The 21,704-nt window shown below is 43.7% G+C and overlaps 1 protein-coding gene across 5 annotated transcripts in view; it reads left to right on the top strand.

Annotated features, from left to right (window-relative positions):
* LOC123751101 (uncharacterized) overlaps nt 1–21,704 on the top strand; it is an 81,696-nt gene that overhangs the window by 48,816 nt on the left and 11,176 nt on the right. For 4 of the 5 annotated variants that reach the window (XM_069333077.1, XM_069333092.1, XM_069333066.1 and 1 more), the window contains one exon: nt 16,112–21,644. The exons of the other annotated variant lie outside the window; for it this stretch is intronic. In XM_069333077.1, the coding sequence (XP_069189178.1) occupies nt 16,112–17,257 (1,146 nt within the window). In that variant the 3' untranslated portion in view covers nt 17,258–21,644. Of the gene's footprint in view, nt 1–16,111; nt 21,645–21,704 lie in introns of those variants that run through there. 5 annotated transcript variants of the gene reach the window in all.

The following is a 21,704-nucleotide window of genomic DNA, read 5'->3' on the forward strand; positions in this document are numbered from 1 at the left end:
AATGGTTGATATGACAAACCTGTGTCTTGCGGGGGCGATTCGGCTTGCTGATCTCATAACTTACAGGACCCACACACCGAATTACCGAGTATGGACCACCAAAGCATGATTTCGTCACTCTACTTCTCCCAGGTAGCAACATCATCACTCCGGCTCCTGCCTCGAACTCTCTTGGGACAGCATTCTTGTCGTACCAGATCGACATCTCTTGAGCTGTCTTCAGGTAATCAGCAGCCAATTCCTTCGCCGTTTTCAGTCGTTCATGGAATCTCTGCACATACTCTTCCGCTGTCCCTAACGTCTTCTCCGCCGTCAACTGCTCCTTCAGCATCAATATCGGGCTCCTTACTTCATGCTCAAACACTAGTTGGAATGGAGAGAATCCCAGAGACCCAACTATAGCATCTCTGATTGCAAACAGGGCTGGATAGACAGCGTCATCCCATTCCACTCCCTGTTCCACACAATACACTCTTAAGACGGTCTTCAGGGTGGAGTGGAACCTCTCAATCGCTCCCTGCGATTGAGGTCTATAAGGTGACGATCGTAGTTGGGCTATTCCCCAGCTCGCAATAGCCTGCCTAAACCACCTCGACTGGAAAACACTTCCGCAATCGGACTGGATCTCCTTGGGCACAATTACTCAAGCAAAAAAATCGATGAAGGTGTCCCATGACGCATCTTGATGCCACCTTCCGCACTGGGATCGCCTCTGGAAATCTCGTCGAAGCACACATGATGGTCAATAAGTAATTATTTCCCCGTCTTGTCCTAGGTAGTGGTCCCACAACGTCGATTATTAGGTGTTCAAACGCCTGGTCAAACACAGGAACTGGAACCAAAGGTGTTTTCGGGATGGCAGGGACGTTCTTCCCCGCCCTCTGGTAGGGGAAACTCGTCTTGCAGATTCCTCTTACATCCGCGTCTATGCCCGGCCAATAAAAATGTTTCCGAAGCCGGCTTTAGGTCTTTGTTACTCCCAAGTGACTCGCAGGATCCACAGAGTGTGCAAGCTTCAGTACCGCGTTTATGTACCGCGCCGGGACCACCACCTGACGCCTCACTCTCAGCCTGCCATCACCCACTTCTTTCCTTACCGGTCTCCACTGCCTCATTAGAATTCCCTTCTCCATAAAGAAGTGAGTCAGTGACTCGGGTCCGGCGAGAACTCCCTACGCCTCCATTACCAACTCCGGAAACTCTTCCTTTTGCAGCTCAGCTAGACGGGTGCTGTCAATACCTAGAGGACTGGTGAGAGTAACTTGGATACTCCTATCCGACCCTTCCTCGCCTGTCGCTTGTCCTCTGGCCTCCTCTCGGAACAAATGATCGAGCCCCAGGTCACCCGGCATGTTCTCCTCGGCGTGACTGGACCAGCTCACATCATCTTCCCTGACGCCCCATCCTGACGTCACCACGTATACCGGAAATGCCACTCTCGCACTTTCTGTTGCGCCACTGCTGGCGTCCATCGTGCTGCTCTGTCGATAGGGCTCTATACACCCCTCACCCTTAATCAAATTCGGGAGAACACATCCCCCCACAGGAGTTGTTCCTTAGGATCACCTGAGCTTCCATCCTGGGCAGTGAAGCACAGACCTCTACCACGAGAGTCTGACAACCATAGTCTGAATTAAGAGTTACCTTATGAAAGGGCATCCTCACTTGTCCCCCAACGTTTTTATTAGGGCTTCCCCTGTACTGGAACTCCTGTAGTCCTCGGGGAAGAGGGATTCACTAACAAGGGTGAAGTCTGATTCCGTGTCCCTCAGCATCCTCGCTAGCAAAGGATCAGCTCCTCTTATTTTCACCGTCCCCTCACACACAAAGGGGTGAATCCTCTTCTCCCTCATCATCGGCATATCCCCTGAGTTATCGTTGACGTCTTCGCTTCCTATTCTCGCGAAAACCACGTTTCCACCGTGCCTGGGGCGACCGCACTCCCGTGCAAAATGTCCTCGTCCCCCACAGTTGAAATACCGACTGCCTCTCCTGGGCGATTCTCTACCAGTCACCCTGGTAGCACCATGGGTAGACGTTCCCTGGGTCCTTCTTGGACTCCCTGTCGTCGGTTCCCGGGCAGCAGCAATTGCTCCCGAGCTAGGTCCACTGTTCACAGTTTGGGGCTTCCTCCCCGCGTCCCTTGAGCTCTTGAACCGGGTTACGTCATTGGGTACACTACTCTTGGGAAAGTCCCCGCCCGTCCTTGCTCCTCCTGAACTCCTAAAGTTCCCTCCCGACCTAGGGTAAGGAGAGTGTTTGGGCAGCCCCTCCATACTGAGATGTCGTGCCTCCTTCAGCAGGTCAGCTCGGTCCGCTGCAACAAGGTCCTCAATACCTGCTTCTCTCGCCCTTACTCGCAATTTAGGATGGAGCACTGACATAAACTTCTCTGTCACTATCAGTTGTTTGGAGTGGAACCCTCTGCCGACTCCGCTTCCTCCGCCTTCAACCATCGTAGGAATTTTCGCTCCATATCCCTGGCGGTCTCGGCATAAGACTTTCCCGACGCTCTCGTACACTCTCTGAACCCGCTTCTGGTACATCTCCGGAGTCAGCCGGAATAAGTGGAGCACCGCACTCTTAATTGCGTCGTAACTAGCACACTCCTCTAGGCCCAGCATGTTGTAGATTCCCGGGCCTCACCAGTCAACCTGCCCTGGACCAGAGCAGCCCAATCATCTTCCGGCCTCTCCTTCAGAGTCACTATCCATTCGAAGTGTTCGAAGAACGCCTCAGCCTTTTGAGGTTCGAACGTAGGTAAGTCATGTTCCCTTATCTTGAAGTCATCCCGTAGTGCAGGTAGTGAGGGCGACCCACACTCAACGCGACGCAATACAACTTCTTTCTTTGCCTTTATCTCTTCCAGTCCCAGTTGTCTCTCTCCTTCTTCTCGCCGCAGCCGAGCTTCACGTTCCTCTCGCTGCATTTGCACTTCTCTCTCCTCTCGTCGCAGCTGGGCTTCCAGTTGCATCTTCATTATTACCAGTTGCAGCCTCCTCTTGCTACAGCTGGACCCTCCACTGCTCCCATGTTTACTGTGAGTTCTCCCCACACCGGTAGGCACTTGGGGTGGTTCTAGTCGGGACGGTTCACCTTGGGATGGCTCTTCTTGGGACGGCTCTTTCCCTGTCGTCTCTTCTCGAGCTGTGAGTCGTGCTATTATTTCTATCCTTCGCTCCGCCACCTTAGTCGTCCTCAACCTGATCCCAAAGTGTTTTGCCACTTGTTGGAGCTGAGTGCCTCCAAAAATTTTCTCCAAAAAGTAAACGCCTCCAAAATTTTCTCTTCCCTCGTCTCAATAAATTTCTTTACTTTATCCTCCTCCATCTCTATGTAATCGAGCATACACGACAGCACAGATAAGTTCGTAGGTGCTAATTTCACCGTGTCGGTCCCTAAGCTGGCTGGGTAACACTATTACCGAATTCACTGGCAACACTGTATCAGTACCCTGACAACACTGTACCTTGATGAACGGATCCTGGCAAGGTCGCCAGTTCTTGTCAAAGAGGGGGGGGGGGGGCTGGGGCTCCACTAGCAATCAGCTGCTAGGGGCTCAGAAGGCAGAACACTCAGCCCCTCCGACTCTCGGGACTCACCGGAGTCTCCTGGTCCCACAGGGGAGGACGAGCAATGCCCACCACCGTAGGTCTTTGCTCCCACCATTATGGGGTGCCACTGATTCACCCTGGGAGCCGTTCAGTCAACCACAGGGAAACTGCTGTTAGCAATTCCGGCCTAGACCCACAGAGAAGTGAAGGAAGACCAAGGCTTACCTTTTAACAATAACTTTCCCTGAGTCTTGCCTGCCAGACAAAGAGGTCACAGGAATTCCTTTCCCGCCTGCCTTCCCTATCTTCTTTTAACAAGGTCGCCAGCTGGGTTGAGATCTCTGCACCCCAGCAATGCAGTTCAGTGGGTGTATTCTATACCGCTTGTTGCCAGTGTTGCTACTCCTATAGATCTGACACTGGACTGTCAGCCCAAGGTACTCTCCCATAAAAGTCAGTGTACCTTTACCTCTCTCCAGCCACTACATTGCTTGTTGCCAAAGTGTTGCCACCATTTCGGCTGTGATACTGGTCGGATGGCCTAGGGTACACTTTTATATAAGTCTGTGCTGCTTTACCACTCTCCAGGCACTAAGACCTTCTATAGAAAACGTGATGTTCACTAGGTGGTACTATGATAACTCTCATGTATGCTTATAGAGATTATTATGGAGGCACACTTAAACACAATGATAAAATGTGTGAATTTACTGACATAAACTACATGATCACCCATACATCTATAAGCAATACAGGAATGGAAAAATGAGAATAATAAATCTGGAGATCGTCAGCAACTCTTCTTTCACGACCTCCAACAACTCCTCCAACTGGGCAGATTAAAAAGGAGCCACACACTCCCTCACAGAGGGGCCTCTTCGTCAACGTCGGCTACCTCCCCTTCAACTGCCCCGTCGTCCACACTCGCTGTCCTCTTCAAAAGTCCTGGACACAAGCTGCCCTGCAGCCAATCCTACTACTAATGTTTCAGTGTTTTACTGCAACATACATAGGTAAATATCGTCGCGTATCTAGCCTACTCAAACAAGGGGTAATGGGAGGGAAATTGATCTACCTTTACATTCCTGGATCACGACGCCTGTCCCTCGATGGTGTGAGTTTCCCACACTTCCTGAGTCGGTCCTTGACGATCCGGAAACGTTCCACAAGTCCTCAGGTGTCGTGAAGCCTTCGAGTCGTCGCTGAACCACTCCCAGAGATTCAGATATCCCAATCTTGGTTCGCCAGTGAGGACTGAGCTAATCACACTATGCACACACTCGTCCCTTCCAGAAGGCGTTGCTCCTTGCCCTAGGAACGGTGTCGTCCCTACAAAATCCTCAGTGAATGTAACCCGGTCACAGCTAGGCCTGCCCGCCACACCTTCCAGACTCCTCCAGCGTCGTCGCCGACCGATTCTTCAAGATTTGGCACTTCTCTGCTCAATGAACTTGGTTTCTTCATGCTTCCTGGAAGCACAGGGTCTTCAATAACAATGGTGGGCTGCGATGACTAGTTTAATCCACTGAGTAAGGCTTGCAGAGCCTCAAATCCTCGAGAGCTGACCAAGAGACGTCCTCTCCCTCTCACAGTCAGACCAGCTCTGACGTTGGCACTGCCCGGGGAACTCGGTGACGTCACGGCGGGCTCTAGTTGGTCGCCCGTGACCTAAGTCACCCAATCCGCACTCGGCTAGCGTCCTCTACAAAATGGCGGATCTACAGGCAGGGAGCACCATTTCATTTCTATCAGGGCGCCACTTTCCCTTTACCTACAAACTTATAATGTAAATTTATCCCTTATCTGGCGACGATCTGGTCGCCACACATACCAACAGACTCCCTGTATCTCAGAGAATCAGTAGAGAAAGCTGATGTGACTCTTAAAGTAGGCAAACGGAAGAAATAGGAGAGGGCACCGTAACATCACCTAGTTGTTCTTGTGGGGGTTGAGCTCTGCTCTTTCGGCCTGCCTCTCAACTGTCAATCAACTATTACTAAATACTATTTGTTTTCCACACACACACACACCAGGAAGCAGCCCGTGACAGCTGACTAACTCCCAGGTACCTATTTATTGCTAGGTAACAGGGGCATCAGGGTGATAGAAACTCTGCCTATTGTTTCTCGCCGGCGCCGGGAATCGAAATTGCGACCACAGGATCATGTGTCTAGCGTGCTGTCCATTTTTGTTCACACACACACACACACACACACTCCCTGTACTCACCTAGTTGTACTCACCAAGTTGTGTCTGCAGGATCGAGCATTGACTCTTGGATCCCGCCTTTCGAGCATCGGTTGTTTACAGCAATGACTCCTGTCCCATTTCCCTATCATACCAGGTTTTAAAATTATGAACAGTATTTGCTTCCACAACCTGTTCCTGAAGTGCATTCCATTTTCCCACTACTCTCACGCTAAAAGAAAACTTCCTAACATCTCTGTGACTCATCTGAGTTTCAAGCGTCCATCCATGTCCCCTCGTTCTGTTACTATTCCGTGTGAACATTTCGTCTATGTCCACTCTGCCAATCCCTCTGAGTATCTTATTCGTTCCTATCATGTCCCCCCTCTCCCTTCTTCTTTCTAGTGTCGTAAGGCACAGTTCCCTCAGGCGCTCCTCATACCCCATTCCTCGTAGCTCTGGGACGAGTCTCGTCTGAACCTTTTCCAGTTTCATTATATGCTTCTTCAGATGGGGACTCCATGATGAGGCGGCATACTCTAAGACTGGCCTCACGTAGGCAGTGTAAAGCGCCCTAAATGCCTCCTTACTTAGGTTTCTGAATGATGTTCTAACTTTTGCCAGTGTAGAGTATGCTGCTGTCGTTATCCTATTTATATGTGCCTCAGGAGATAGATTAGGTGTTACGTCCACCCCCAGGTCTCTTTCACGCGTCGTCACAGGTAGGCTGTTCCCCTTCATTGTGTACTGTCCCTTTGGTCTCCTATCTCCTAGTCCCATTTCCATAACTTTACATTTGCTCGTGTTGAATTCCAGTAGCCATTTCTCTGACCATCTCTGCAACCTGTTCAGGTCCTCTTGGAGGATCCTGCAATCCTCATCTGTCACAACTCTTCTCATCAACTTTGCGTCATCCGCAAACATCGACATGTAGGACTCTACGCCTGTAAACATGTCGTTAACATATACAAGAAATAGAATTGGTCCCAGCACCGATCCTTGTGGTACTCCACTTGTTACTGTTCACCAGTCCGACTTCTCGCCCCTTACCATAACTCTTTGGCTCCTTCCTGTTAGGTAGTTCCTTATCCATGCTAGGACCTTTCCCCCCACCCCCGCCTGCCTCTCGAGCTTGAACAGCAGTCTCATGTGCGGTACAGTATCAAAGGCTTTTTGGCAGTCCAGAAATATGCAGTCTGCCCAACCATCTCTGTCCTGTCTTATCCTCGTTATTTTATCATATAATTCCAGAAGGTTTGTTAGGCACGATTTCCCTGTCCAGAACCCATGTTGATGTTTGTTCACAAACCTAATGTTCTCCAGGTGTGCAACCAGTCGTAGCCTAATTATTCTTTCCAGTATTTTACAGGGGATGCTTGTCAGTGATACAGGTCTATAGTTAAGTGCCTCCTCCCTATCACCTTTCTTGAAGATCGGCACGACATTTGCCTTCTTCCAGCAACTGGGCAATTCTCCTGACATAAGTGACTCATTAAAGATCATTGCCAGAGGCACACTGAGGGCCTGTGCTGCTTCTTTTAGTATCCACGGTGATACTTTGTCTGGATCAACTGCTTTAGTTGCATCTAGAGTTGTCAACTGTTTCATTACCTCCTCTGCTGTCACCTCTATATCTGATAATTTTTCATCTAGGGTAACCCCTTCCAACAATGGGAGCTGCTCAGGCTCGGTAGTGAACACTCCATGGAAACTGGCATTCAGTGCCTCGCAGATTTCCTTGTCATTTTCAGTATATGCCCCCTCTGTCTTCCTTAGTCTTGTCACTTGGTCGTTCACCGACATTTTTCTTCTTATATGACTGTGTAGTAACTTAGGTTGTTTTTTCGCTTTGATTGCAATATCGTTCTCATAGTCCCTTTCCGATGTTCGTCTTATGTTAATGTAATCGTTCCTAGCTCTGTTGTATCTGATCCTGTTGTCCTCTGTCCTTTGTCTTCTGTACTTCCTCCACTCTCGCCTGCTGGCCATTTTTGCTTCCTGACATTGTCTATTAAACCATGGGTTATTATATTCTTTCTTATTTTTTCCCTTTACTGTTGGTATAAATCTCTCTTCGGCCTCCTGGGATTTCTGTATGACTAGGTCCATCATATCTTGGACTGTTTTTCCTCTAATTTCTTCCTCCCACTGCACTGCACACACTCCCTGCGTGTGTGTGTGTGTGTGTGTGTGTGTGTGTGTGTGTGTGTGTGTGTGTGTGTGTGTGTGTGTGTGTGTGTGTGTGTGTGTGTGTGTGTGTGTGTGTGTGTGTGTGTGTGTGTGTGTGTATGTGTGGGTATGTGTGTGTGTGTGTTTGTGTATGTTTGTGTGTACTCACCTATTTGTGCTTGCGGGAGTGGAGCTCTGGCTCTTTGGTCCCGCCTCTAAACAGTCAATCAACTGACGTACAGGTTTCTGAGCTTACTGGGCTCTATCATATCTACATTTGAAACTGTGTATGGAGTTAGCCTCCACCACATCACTGCCTAATGCATTCCACCTATTAACTACTCTGACACTGAAAAAGTTCTTCCTAATTTCCCTGTGGCTCATTTGGGTTCTCAGTTTCCACCTGTGTCCCCTTATTCGCGTACCACCCGTGTTAAACAGTTTATCCTTATCTACCCTGTCAATTCCCCTGAGAATTTTGTAGGTAGTGATCATGTCTCCCCTTACTCTTTTGTCTTCCAGTGTAGTGAGATGAATTTCCCGCAGCCTTTCCTCGACCTCATGCCTCTTAGTTCTGGGACTAGCCTAGTGGCATATCTCTGAACTTTTCAAGCTTCGTCTTGTGCTTAACAAAGTACGGGCTTCATGCTGGGGCCGCATACTCCAGGATTGGTCTTACATATGTGGTATACAGTGTTCTGAATGATTCCTTACACAAATTCCTGTAAGCAGTTCTGATGTTAACCAGCCTCGCATATGCTGCAGATGTAATTCTTTTTATGTGGGCTTCTGGAGACAGGTTTGGTGTAATATCAACTCCTAGATCTTTCTCTCTGGCTGTTTTATGAAGGACTTCATCTCCTATTCTGTATCCTGTGTCTGGCCTCCTATTACCACCTCCTAGTTTCTTTACTTTGCATTTGATCGGGTTGAACTTTAGCAGCCATTTGTTGGACCATTCATTCAGTCTGTCTAGGTCATCTTGTAGCCTCCTACTGCCATCTTCTGTTTTAATCCTCCTCATAATTTTTGCATCATTAGCAGACAGTGAGAGGAACGATTCTATACCCTCTGGGAGATCGTTTACATATATTAGAAACAGTATAGGTCCAAGGACTGAACCCTGTGGAACTCCACTGGTTACGTCCCGCCAGTCAGAGACCTCGCCCCTCACAGTGACTCGCTGTCTTCTGTTGCTTAGGTACTCCCTTATCCAATGGAGTACCTTCCCTTTCACTCCTGCCTGCATCTCAAGCTTTTTCACTAGCCTCTTGTGTGGTACTGTGTCAAAGGCTTTCTGGCAACCCAAAAATATGCAGTCTGCCCACCCCTCACTTTCTTGTCTGATTTTTGTTGCCTGGTCGTAGAATTCAATTAATTAATCCTGTGAGGCAGGACTTGCCATCCCTGAACCCATGTTGATGCTGCGTTACATAGTTCTTTCGCTCCAGATGTTCCACTAGTTTTTTTTGCACAATCTTCTCCATCAGATTGTATGGAATGCAAGTTAGGGACACTGACCTGTAGTTCAATGCCTCCTGTCTATCCCCCCTGTGTGTGTGTGTGTGTGTGTGAATACTATTGGCCTATTGGGTGGTAGGCTGGGGTGTTGCATTTCCCCCTGGGGTTCGTGGGTTGCTGGATTCAGAGATTACATAACAGGAACTATAACAATGGGTGGACCTAAGATAATAGTGGCAGTCATTTACACCCCTCCCCTATATGACAGAAGACCTAGACAGGAGTGCCTTAACGCCTTAACACACATATATATATATGTGTGTGTGTGTACTCACCTAGTTGTACTCACCTAGTGGTGTTTGCTGGGGTTGAGCTCTGGCTCTTTGGTCCCGCCTCTCAACTGTCAATCAACTGGTGCACAGATTCATGAGCCTACTGAGCTCTATCATATTTACATTTAAAACTGTGTATGGAGTCAGCCTCCACCACATCACTTCCTAGTGCATTCCACCTGTTAACTACTCTGACACTGAAAAAGTTCTTTCTAACGTCCCTATACAAATAGTGTAAATAGAATGTAAGAGTGTGAGAGTGTGTGTGTGTGTACTCACCTAATTATACTCACCTAATTGTGCTTGCGGGGGTTGAGCTTTGGCTCTTTGGTCCCGCCTCTCAACTGTCAATCAACTGGTGTACAGATTCCTGAGCCTATTGGGCTCTATCATATCTACATTTGAAACTGTGTATGGAGTCAGCCTCCACCACATCACTTCCTAGTGCATTCCATTTATTAACTACTCTGACACTGAAAAAATTATTTCTAACGTCTCTGTGGCTCATCTGGGTACTAAGTTTCCACCTGTGTCCCCTTGTTCGTGTCCCACCCGTGCTGAAGAGTTTGTCTTTGTCCACCCTATCAATTCCCCTGAGAATTTTGTAGGTGGTTATCATGTCTCCCCTTACTCTTCTGTTTTCCAGGGATGTGAGGTTCAGCTCCTTTAGCCTTTCCTCGTAGCTCAATCCTCTCAGTTCCGGGACGAGCCTGGTGGCATACCGCTGAATCTTCTCTAACTTTGTCTTGTGTTTAACTAGGTATGGACTCCAGGCTGGAGCTGCATACTCCAGGATTGGTCTTACATAAGTGGTATACAGGGTTCTGAAAGATTCCTTACACAAGTTTCTGAAGGCAGTTCTTATGTTGGCCAGTCTAGCATATGCCGCTGATGATATTCTTTTGATGTGGGCCTCTGGGGACAGGTTCGGTGTGATATCAACCCCCAGATCCTTCTCTCTATTTGATTCTTGCAGGATTTCCCCTCCCAGATGATACCTTGTGTTCAGCCTCCTGCTCCCTTCGCCTAATTTCATCACCTTACACTTTCCAGAGTTGAACTTCAGCAGCCATTTTCTAGACCATTCCTCCAGTTTATCCAGGTCATCCTGTAGTCTCTGTCTATCTTCATCCGTCTTGATTCTTCTCATAATTTTTGCATCATCAGCAAACATCGAGAGGAATGAGTCTATACCCTCTGGAAGATCGTTCACATATATTAGAAACAGGATGGGTCCAAGTACTGAGCCCTGTGGGACTCCGCTGGTGACATCTCGCCACTCTGATGTCTTCCCCCTCACCGTTACTCGCTGTTTCCTGTTGCTTAAGTACTCCCTTATCCACTGGAGCACCTTCCCTTTTACTCCTGCCTGTTGCTCCAACTTTTTTAACAGCCTTTTATGGGGTACTGTGTCAAAGGCTTTTTTTCAATCCAGGAAAATGCAGTCGGCCCACCCTTCTCTTTCCTGCCTAATTTTCGTTGCCTGGTCATAAAATTCTATTAAACCTGTGAGGCACGATTTACCATCTCTGAACCCATGTTGGTGGTGCGTTACAAAGTTATTTCCCTCCAGATGCTCTACGAGCCTTTTCCTCACGATCTTCTCCAGCACCTTGCATGGTATACAAGTTAAGGAAACTGGCCTGTAATTCAGTGCCTCTTGCCTGTCACCCTTTTTGTATATTGGGACCACGTTGGCTGTCTTCCAACTTTCTGGTAAGTCTCCTGTTTCCAGTGACCTGTTATACACCATAGAGAGTGGCACACTTAGTGCTTCTGCACCTTCCTTTAGTATCCATGGTGAGATTCTATCAGGCCCAACAGCCTTTGTCACATCTAGCTCCAGCAGACACCTTTTGACCTCATCACTGGTGAGGTCAAATTCCTCCAAGGTTGCTTGGTTTGCCGCCTCCTCATTTAGTGCAGGGGCTTCTCCTTGTTCTATTGTGAAGACCTCCTGGAATCTCTTGTTGAGTTCTTCACACACCTCCTTGTCATTCTCTGTGTATCTGTTCTCCCCTTTCCGCAGCTTCATCACTTGTTCCTTCACTGCTGTTTTCCTCCTGATATGGCTGTGGAGCAGCTTTGGTTGGGTCTTGGCTTTACTCGCGATGTCATTTTCAAACTGTCTCTCTGCTTCCCTCCTCACTCTGATGTACTCATTTCTGGCCCTCTGGTATCTCTCCCTGCTCTCTGGTGTTCTGTTATTTCTGTAGTTTCTCCATGTTCTTTTACTCAGTTGTTTCGCTACCTTACATTCCTGGTTGAACCATGGGTTTTTCTGTTGTTTTTCGTTTTTCTCCTTTTGGACGGGGATAAACCTGTCTGCAGCTTCCTGGCACTTTTGGGTGACAATATCCATCATGACCTGCACATTCTTGTCTCTAAGTTCTGTTTCCCATGGTATTCCCCTGAGGAATACCCCTGAGGAATAGGAATGTGTGTGTGTGTGTGTGTGTGTGTGTGTGTGTGTGTGTGTGTGTGTGTGTGTGTGTGTGTGTGTGTGTGTGTGTGTGTGTGCGTGGTGTGGGTACTCACCTAGTTGAGCTTGCAGCGGTTGAGCTTTGGCACTTTGGCACCGCCTCTCAACTGTCACTCAACTGTGTACAGATTCTTGAACCTATTGGGCTCTAAGAAATCTTAATTTGAAGCTGTGTATGGAGTCTGTGTCCATAACATCACTCCCTAATGCATTCCATCTGTTAACAAATCTAACACTGCAAACATTCTTTCTAATGTCTCTGTGGCTTATTTGGGTACTAAGTTTTCACCTGTGTCTCCTTGTGCGTGTTCCTCCCATGCTAAAGAGTTTGTCTTTGTCCACCCTGTAAATTCCTCTGAGAATTTTGTAGGTGGTGATCGTTTCTTCCCATACTCTTCTGTCTTCAAGGGACGTGAGGCTTAGCTCCCGAAGCCTCTCCTCTTAGCTCATACCTCTCAGTTCTGGGACTAGTCTGATAACATACATCTGAATCTTCTCTAACTTTGTTTTGTGTTTAACTAGGTATTGACTACAGGCTGGAGCTGCATACTCCAGTATTGATCTGACAAAGGTGGTATACAAGGTTCTGAACGATTCCTTACACAAATTTCTAAAGGCAGTTGGTATGTTGGCCAATCCAGCATATGCCGCTGACGATATCCTTTTGATGTGGGCTTCTGGGTACAGGTTTGGTTGGATATCTACCCACAGATCTTTCTCTCTATTTGACTCTCGCAGTATTTTACCTCTCAGATGGTGCCTTGAGTTCAGCCTTCTGCTACCTTCACCTAATTTCACTACTTTACACTTTCATGAGTTATTATTATTATATTATACTCTGAACATAAATTATTGACTTAGATATGTTAGTTTAGGTTAGGTTAAGATAGGTTTGATTAGGTTAGGTAGGGTAGGTTAGGTTCGGTCATATATCTACGTTAGTTTTAACTCAAATTAAATAAAATGAACTCATACATAATGAAATAGATTGGTCTATCATTTCATAATAAAAAATTGGAAAAATATATAAATTCAGGAAAACTTGGCTTATTAGGCAAATTGGGCCTTGCATATTAGCCCGAGTACGACGTTCAGACTGCTAGGTACAACATACATATACATATATATATATATATATATATATATATATATATATATATATATATATATATATATATATATATATATATATATATATATATATATATATATATATATATGTCGTACCTAGTAGCCAGAACTCACTTCTGAGCCTACTATGCAAGGCCCGATTTGCCTAATAAGCCAAGTTTTCATGAATTAATTGCTTTTCGACTACCTAACCTACCTAACCTAACCTAACCTAACTTTTTCGGCTACCTAACCTAACCTAACCTATAAAGATAGGTTAGGTTAGGTTAGGTAGGGTTGGTTAGGTTCAGTCATATATCTACGTTAATTTTAACTCCAATAAAAAAAAATTGACCTCTTACATAATGAAATGGGTTGCTTTATCATTTCATAAGAAAAAAATTAGAGAAAATATATTAATTCAGGAAAACTTGGCTTATTAGGCAAATCGGGCCTTGCATTGTAGGCTGAAAAGTGAGTTCTGGCTACTAGGTACGACATATATATATATATATATATATATATATATATATATATATATATATATATATATATATATATATATATATATATAAATATATATATATATATATTTATATATATTTATATGTGTGTGTGTGAGAGAAAGCTGCATGAACGCGCAAGCCATGCATCACTAAGAACTCTTTGACCCGGCCAGGATTCGAACCCATGCCGTCCAGGATCACCCCTAAACGTACACAGTACCGTGACCACCGCACCAATGATCGGATATAAGGATTGGTCAGTCGTGGTGCTTATTAACTAAGCTCCCTGACTGATCAACCCCCGACGACAATCATAGGTCCATTTGGGTACAGTTTTTTCATCAAATTCTGGCGCATGCACGGGCCGCACTGAGTTTAACATGTGTGAGAAAGCTGCATGAACGCGCAAGCCATAGATCCCTAAGAACTCTTTGACCCGGCCAGGATTCGAACCCATGCCGTCCAGGATCACCCCTAAACGTACACAGTACCGTGACCACGACACAAATGATCGTCTATAAGGCTTGTGCGTTCATGCAGCTTTCTCACACATGTTAAACTCTGTGCGTTCCGTGCATGCGCCCTTCATAAATTGCACATAGAACACAATTTGCCTGTAAATATTTGTATTGTAATCACTTATTTGTTGTTGTTAAAAGTTTAATGTCTCCTAGAGTGGCCGCCCAGCACGGGCAGATACTGGGTGGTGATGTACCAGACATGGTCCTCATCTTCCTACTTAGGCTTTGAAGGAAAATGAGGGACGCAGGATTATTTGTTGTTGTAAATGGGGTATGGTTACTGGAGGCCTGACAAAGCTAATGTGAGCCCCATGTATGCGTGGGACTTTTGTAATAGACCTAAAACAACTCTAGTTATGGTATACAGCTTAAGGGTTAATAAACCTCCATAGGTAGATAGACCTTAATCCCAAGAACACGAGCACACCAGACCAATAGCCCTTGCAAGTAATAGCGGTAAGACTGTAATGATCCTCAACCCTGTTAGCACAAGTAGGTCAGAGTTTCCTATATTGTTTCTTAGTGAAAACGTACCATCGACAAATTTATGCTAATTGGTTCATTCTGTATGTTGTATTTAATCAGCAGTGTCATGTTTATACAGGTGTGATGAACCTCAATAAAATTCCAGCATAAGATCCAGATTACATAACACTCTTGCAGCTTGCAACAGCCTGCAAATGGATTTTGTAAATTATCAAGCATAATTCTATGAACAGTTCACTCAATGGGAGAAGCTGTAATGTGAATATATTTACAGGTCATGATTACAGATTCCTCATGTGAACGAATCATCCAAAAAATCTGGAACATATTTAAAACTGAAAATTATTAAGGAAGAACTAATAAATAATTCTTTGATGAAGACTGAGAATAAATTATTTCCAACAATTTAGTGTTTTGGCCGTTATGAAATCTTTCTGTAATAAAAATCATAGAAGCTGTCTTTTAATCAGAAACATTAAATTTAATTTGGTTTCGTGTTTGTCTTCAGGGCTATCTTCCTCTGGAGGGTCGCTAGAGCAGCCACAATAGATACTTTTGGTGTATACACACCTGTTTTGCTCAGTATATGACTAATTATGGTTATTTTTAACTGACACTAATGAGTTATAATTACTCAATTTTGAGGTGAGTATTTAAGTTATGGTGTCTTGATTTATTAAATTAAATATATAATATAAAAACTTAATTTATGTAAGTAATAAATATAAAAATTCAGTAATTTATGTAACACATTACTGAGTTTTATTGATGAAGTGAAGTTTGAAGGCATTTTAGAGCCCATTAAGTCTTCAAGCGCTAGATCTTATGAGCTCAATTCACCTTTATTATTTAGGTTAACTAAAAAATGACTGTATTAGCTTTACACACTAAGGTTAACTAACAAATGACTGTAATAGCTTTATCCACTTAAGGTTAACTAACAAATGACTTTATAGTTTTATCTACTTAAGGTTAACTAACAAATGACTTAATAACTAAGGTCAATGGACATAGGGTTTAGGTTAACCAACAGTGTTATTTTGATGCGACACTGTGCTCTACGTTAATTTACACTAATATTTAGGTTTACTAATGGTGCTCAATGGGTTAATTAGTGAAGCACTGGTCTAGTTAACCCGTTAAATTTGACTGGCTTATTCTGTTATAAACAACTCAGGCTCTTTAATAAAACAAGTTTTTCTAGAGTTATTGATACCTGGCTCTATTATCTGGATTACCTTACTTAAGCCTTTGATTCATATGGCTGTATTTCTGAACTAATTGTTGTTGCTTTATCTGTCAGGTTGTTGAAGGGTCAGATCCAAGTATGGAAACGCAGTCATTGATAAACATGCCCACAAATTTGACCGATGGACCACTTTGGCGAGTTCGACTTCTAAAATCTACCCCTGAAGCTCTTCCTCCTAGGCCAGAGATAAACGAAAAATTTCAATATCAGAACACAGTTCTAATTGATTTCCAACATTCAGCCTTTGATGGTGTTGATATCATGATGTTTATTGTGTGGTTCCATAAAGTCATTGATGACATGCTCAGCGGAAAGCCCATTGACGATTCGCAATTGGGTCAACTTGCAGACCACAGTCAGACATCAGAAATTACCCAACAAATAAAATTGGCTCTTGAAAATGATCCTGAACGGTTGAGTTCATTACTTAAACTTAAAAAACAAGAGCCGGCCACTTCTGTCCTCATTGAAGCTCTCGGAGCCCCAGAACCATCTCAGGCACAGACAAAATTCTTGGAAAAAGTTATTCTGGATGTCTCAGACGTCGATAAGTTTCATGCCAAGTGTCAGTCTGAAAATATATCGTTCAATGCTGGATTTACGAGTGTAATTAACACAGCTCTGGTTGAGGTAGTAAGGGAGGCCGGCTTGACACGAGATGCTTACAATATTAGGAGTCGTGTTCCCATTGATACGCGTCGTTACATGAAAGGTTACTCCAAGACCTTCCCTATGGGTTTCCATGGTACTCCAATGTACCAAACCATTTCAACACCTTACAATGTTAAAGATAATTTCTGGATGTATGCAAAGCAGTATGATGTTCAGTTTCATAATAACTTGAAGAACAAATTATTTATTGAAGATATGATCATTGATAGAATGCTTCGGCCAGCTGATTTTTCTCCTGAGAAATTCTTTGCAAATCCACAACCTATTACAAATGACTATTTTTTTGTAAATATGTTTACACCTCTTTTAAGATCATACGGAGTAGGTAAACATATTGTGCTAACAGATATTAGAAATATTGCAAATATTCAGGGTATTGACGTTCCGTTCTTGTGCATATTAATGAAAATACGTGATGCGGTCCAATTTGATCTCCACTACTCATCACGGGGAATAACAAAAAATACAGCACAAAATATTATTGACAAAACTGTTTCAATCTTCAGTGAAATTTGTAAAAATATATAATGTTTAGATGTCAGATCAAGGAATACCTTTATTTGCAAGAAATCATAGATGTCAAGAGTGGGTTTCTTTGCTGCTCAAATAGAAAAATTACATTACAATATTTACTGTATCATTTTGATATATATATACGTAGTATATATTGTTATTTGCGGCGAGGCAGTGACCGACAGGTAAGGACGACATGGCCTTCTCTGCCAAAGGACAGGAGCATGGCATGCAAGACACGGCGAGGTTAACGACATTATCAAGAGAAGCCTTACCACGGCCGGTTGTCCAGCAGAGAGAGAGAGCCCGTTACCTCATGCCCCGCAACTCTGATGAGCCTGTCGGTCGCCCAGACGGGATCACGGTGAACCCCTGGAAGAATGGTAGACAGTTGGTGTGGGACTACACTTGCGTTCCAACCTTAGCCAACACATATGTTGACTTCAGTGCTGCACAGGCAGGAGGTGCTGCCATTCATCGGGAAGCAGCCAAGTCACGTAAATATGGAGACCTTGATGACCACTACAATTTTGTCCCCATTGCCTCTGAGACACTTGGTGCCTGGGGTAAAAGTGCTGCAAGTTTTTTTAAGAAACTTGGGTCCAAGCTAACTGAAACAACTAGAGACCCCTAGAACCGCCAGATTTCTCTTTCAGCGCCTTAGTGTGGCAATCCAGAGAAGAAATGCTCACTGCATCCATGGTTCCTGCCCGCCATCTGAGGAGCTGGAGGAGCTGTACAACTTGTGACAAGTAGTCTTGTACCTTGCATGTAACCAATCTTGTAACCCTTTTTATGTAATGACATTTTAAAATAAAGTTAGATATATGTACACACACACTAAAAGAATAGGGGTGGTAGGGGAAGAAAATATCAAAGTGTTCAGTGAGGATCCACAAGGTCTTCTCTGAGTACTCATTATTTTCTTTTCCGAGGCTATGGGTCCCTACACTTGCATCAAAGGTGGTACCCCTTTTAGGTTATACGTGGTTATGTGTAATGTAAAAATAGTTCCAGCAAATCAATAACAGATACTTATAATAACGATGAGGACCATGGTATATGTACCGACGTACAGAGAAATTATAAAGTAGAAATCTGAAGTATTGAATTGGACAAATCGGAATTTTTTTTTTTTACTTGTGTTACTTTGACACACACACCCTCATGTTGATGATTCTTGTGCATTTGGGGGATCCAAGAATTATCCGCATGGCTGAATTTTTTATTTTCTCTAAAGCTTTAAGCCAATTGCTAGGGAGACTAATAAGATGCAGGACATTGTAGTCGACTAGTGACTTGATGAACATCATGTAGAACTTTCTGGCACATTTGACATTTATAGAGATGACTTGATCATAAAATTTTGCTTAAATTCATTTTAATTTAATTTTGTAACTGTCCTCACTAGGATCCCGTAGCTTCTCCGAAGCACAACCGAGGTTTCACACACTTCTGTGTGTATTGAAGTAGGGGCGTAGAGCCCCTACTTCAATACATTTGATTGACAGAACATTTGGTTGACAGAGCCCGAATGCATGGGTGGAATTGTGTGAAATCCCGGTTATGCTTAGGAGAAGCTACAGGATTCTAGTGAGGGCAATAGCACTCCAGGTTTCAGTTCTTTTGACTATGTGATGGGGAGTTGACTAAGGCGCATCTGGGAATTTCCCGTGCGTTGGTTCGAACACTCATTATTGCCCTTGTGGATTTGTTCATTTGCTATATTTCGCTGTTGTGATTTCTGTGTGTATAGGGCTTGATGTTATATTTATGGCAACAGCTGGTTGTTAGCGCTGCGGCGAGGCGGTTGTGTTTGGCTGTTGGTGGCGACAGGAATAAATGTGACACAGGTCAAATATGACTCAGTTTGTTAGTCGACTGGAGATATTTAGCCAGTACTTTGACTATTTGATATTTTTCATGTAACGAAAGGTCTTCTCCTCCTAATATGCGCTTGGTTGTAAAAGTTTTTTTTTTAAATATGATAAGTATTTGTCTGAAGTTTGCTCTGGCACTATGATGTCGGCAACAGTGAAGGAGGTAGTGTTCGATTGTTTGTGGCGCATGACAGTGGATGCAGAATTCGTTAATATCTGTTCTGTACTTCGAGCTGTGTGCTTCCAGTTTGGTGTGTCCTAGCCTTAATCTGGTCATCGTTACATCAGTTTATCTGCATTTATATCAGACATGTTTCCAAGTTAGACAATAATTTTTTTATGGACCAAGATGAGCATGACGTTTTCAATTTCATTACAAAATCCTGGGTGATGGTATCTTTAAAGGCACCTTTACATGAAACGTGAGGAGATGGATGACGGGTAATGTAAAGAATGTTGTGCATCGCTTTGGCCAGTTGATCTACAAGTTCATAATGGAGTATACCACAATCCGCTGGCACCCATTGCATAAAGGTGTCATAACCGTTCAATCGATGTTCATAACGAAGTTGAAAGCATGGGTAAACAAACTCTTTGCACGTTGTGGAAAAGTACGTAATTGCTTGAATCGCACTCTTGGAGTCATTATAAATTGATTAATTCATAATCAAATTCATTATCCCAACTGGTAATGTTGTGATTATTTGGAGAGCTTGGTATAAGGCATGTAATTCAGCTGTGAAATAAATAGTAGGTTTGGTAACTGCCATCCCTGCTTGAGATGGTATTGTGGGATCCATACAGCGCTAGTGACCGAGGGTGCGTTGTTCATGAGAATGCGAGATCCATCTGTTAATTTTTAATTGTTGAGGCAAAGACTGAAGCTATAGCTGAGTTTGGTGCAGACTTTGGAGTGTTGTCTTCCAATTGTATTGATGTTTTAGGAGTTGCATCAAGCCAAGGTGAAATAGGGGAACAGTAAGCTGGGTTTCAATGTTTAGGAGTAAAGTGAGGTCTATATTAAGGTTATTTGTAGCTAGCCTGAGAAAAGGTTGTGAGTGATTGGTGGGGACGCGGGGGCTATGTGGGCTAACTGTTGGGCTATTTTTTTCTGTATGGGTGTGTCGGGTGAGCAGTGGTACACAGTGACAGATAGCTGAAACCATTAAGTCTCGTCTGGTAGTTAAGCTTGTGAGACCAGTTTCCCCATGAAGGCCGCAAATTTAGTTGCACTACAACTTACCAATAATGCACTGAAGAACAGTAGAAGAGTAATTATCTGTGATTCAAAGTCAGTTTTTCAGGCCTCCAAAAGCCCAACATGCAAAACAAATACTAAGAATGTTGTAGCATCTATTATAAACAACATTATTAATGCACAGAACAAGAGTTTCAGAGTCTCATTTGTATGGATACCATCTCACATAGGTGTTGACCAGCATGATGACGCACACAAGGCAGCTAAAACTGCTTGTGATAAGCCTGAAACTGAGTTGGAAATGGGCATTCAAATCTCAGCTGTAAAAGCCTCAATATTTCTGGAAATTAGGGAAGACAGACGAGCAGTTACCGACACTCAAAAACCAGAAAGCACGAGTATAAAGAGCTATGAGAAGTTTAGAAACGATAATTAAATGTACGGACATCATAAACCATCCACTAGAAAGTGTTACACTGTAATTAGGAGAATTAAGCTGGGATATTGATATCTATGGCAAGTGGTTGCAGGTAATAAATACCCAAATGGTGAACATTCCAACTGTAAACTATGTGAACAAGAGCTAGGATATCTGTGATTTCTCTTCTTATCAGTGATTTTAGATCAAATGGTATAAGGTACTTTGAGCTCTGTAATTGTTTCATATACTCAGAAATATTGTAAGCTATTCATGATATGTACTTAGATTTTGCTAACGGAGGCTAATAGATCAGCCTAACATTTCATGTACTCTTCTGTTTCCATTTATGACTAACCATCCTGTGAGATGGGGATATTATATGAATTTATAGATAGTTTTTGTTTTTATCTACACTGTGTAATCTTTCATATAGAATAAAGTAGCAGCACATTGATATTTATACCTAAGTTTGTTTATAAAAAAAATAATAATAACACATAAGATTAGAGAATAGTGTGCTCACATTTTATGCCATTTCATGTGGCCATGTATGACTAACCATCTTGTGAGATGGAGATATTATTTGAACTTATAGCTAACTTTTTTTATCTATGATGTGAAATCTTTCATATAGAATAGGGTAGCAGCACATTGATGTGTATAATTAAGATTGTTAATAAGAAAACAAAATAACTCATAAGATTAGAGAATATTGTGCTCGCATTTTATGTTTCCTCCTGATTCCATGTATGACTAACCATCCTGAGAGATGGGGATATTTAGGTGAACTTACAGCTAGTGTTCGATCTACACTGTATTATCTTTCATATAGAATAGGGTAGCAACACATTGATGTGTATAACTAAGCTTGTTAATAATATTAATAAAAACTATCAAATTTGCTATTTTCAGTATACTTCTTTATTATGCACCCCATACCCATCCTGTGGGCGGTTGTGGAAA

The sequence above is a fragment of the Procambarus clarkii genome, chromosome 4 (assembly GCF_040958095.1).
Source record: "Procambarus clarkii isolate CNS0578487 chromosome 4, FALCON_Pclarkii_2.0, whole genome shotgun sequence".
NCBI lineage: Eukaryota > Metazoa > Arthropoda > Malacostraca > Decapoda > Cambaridae > Procambarus > Procambarus clarkii.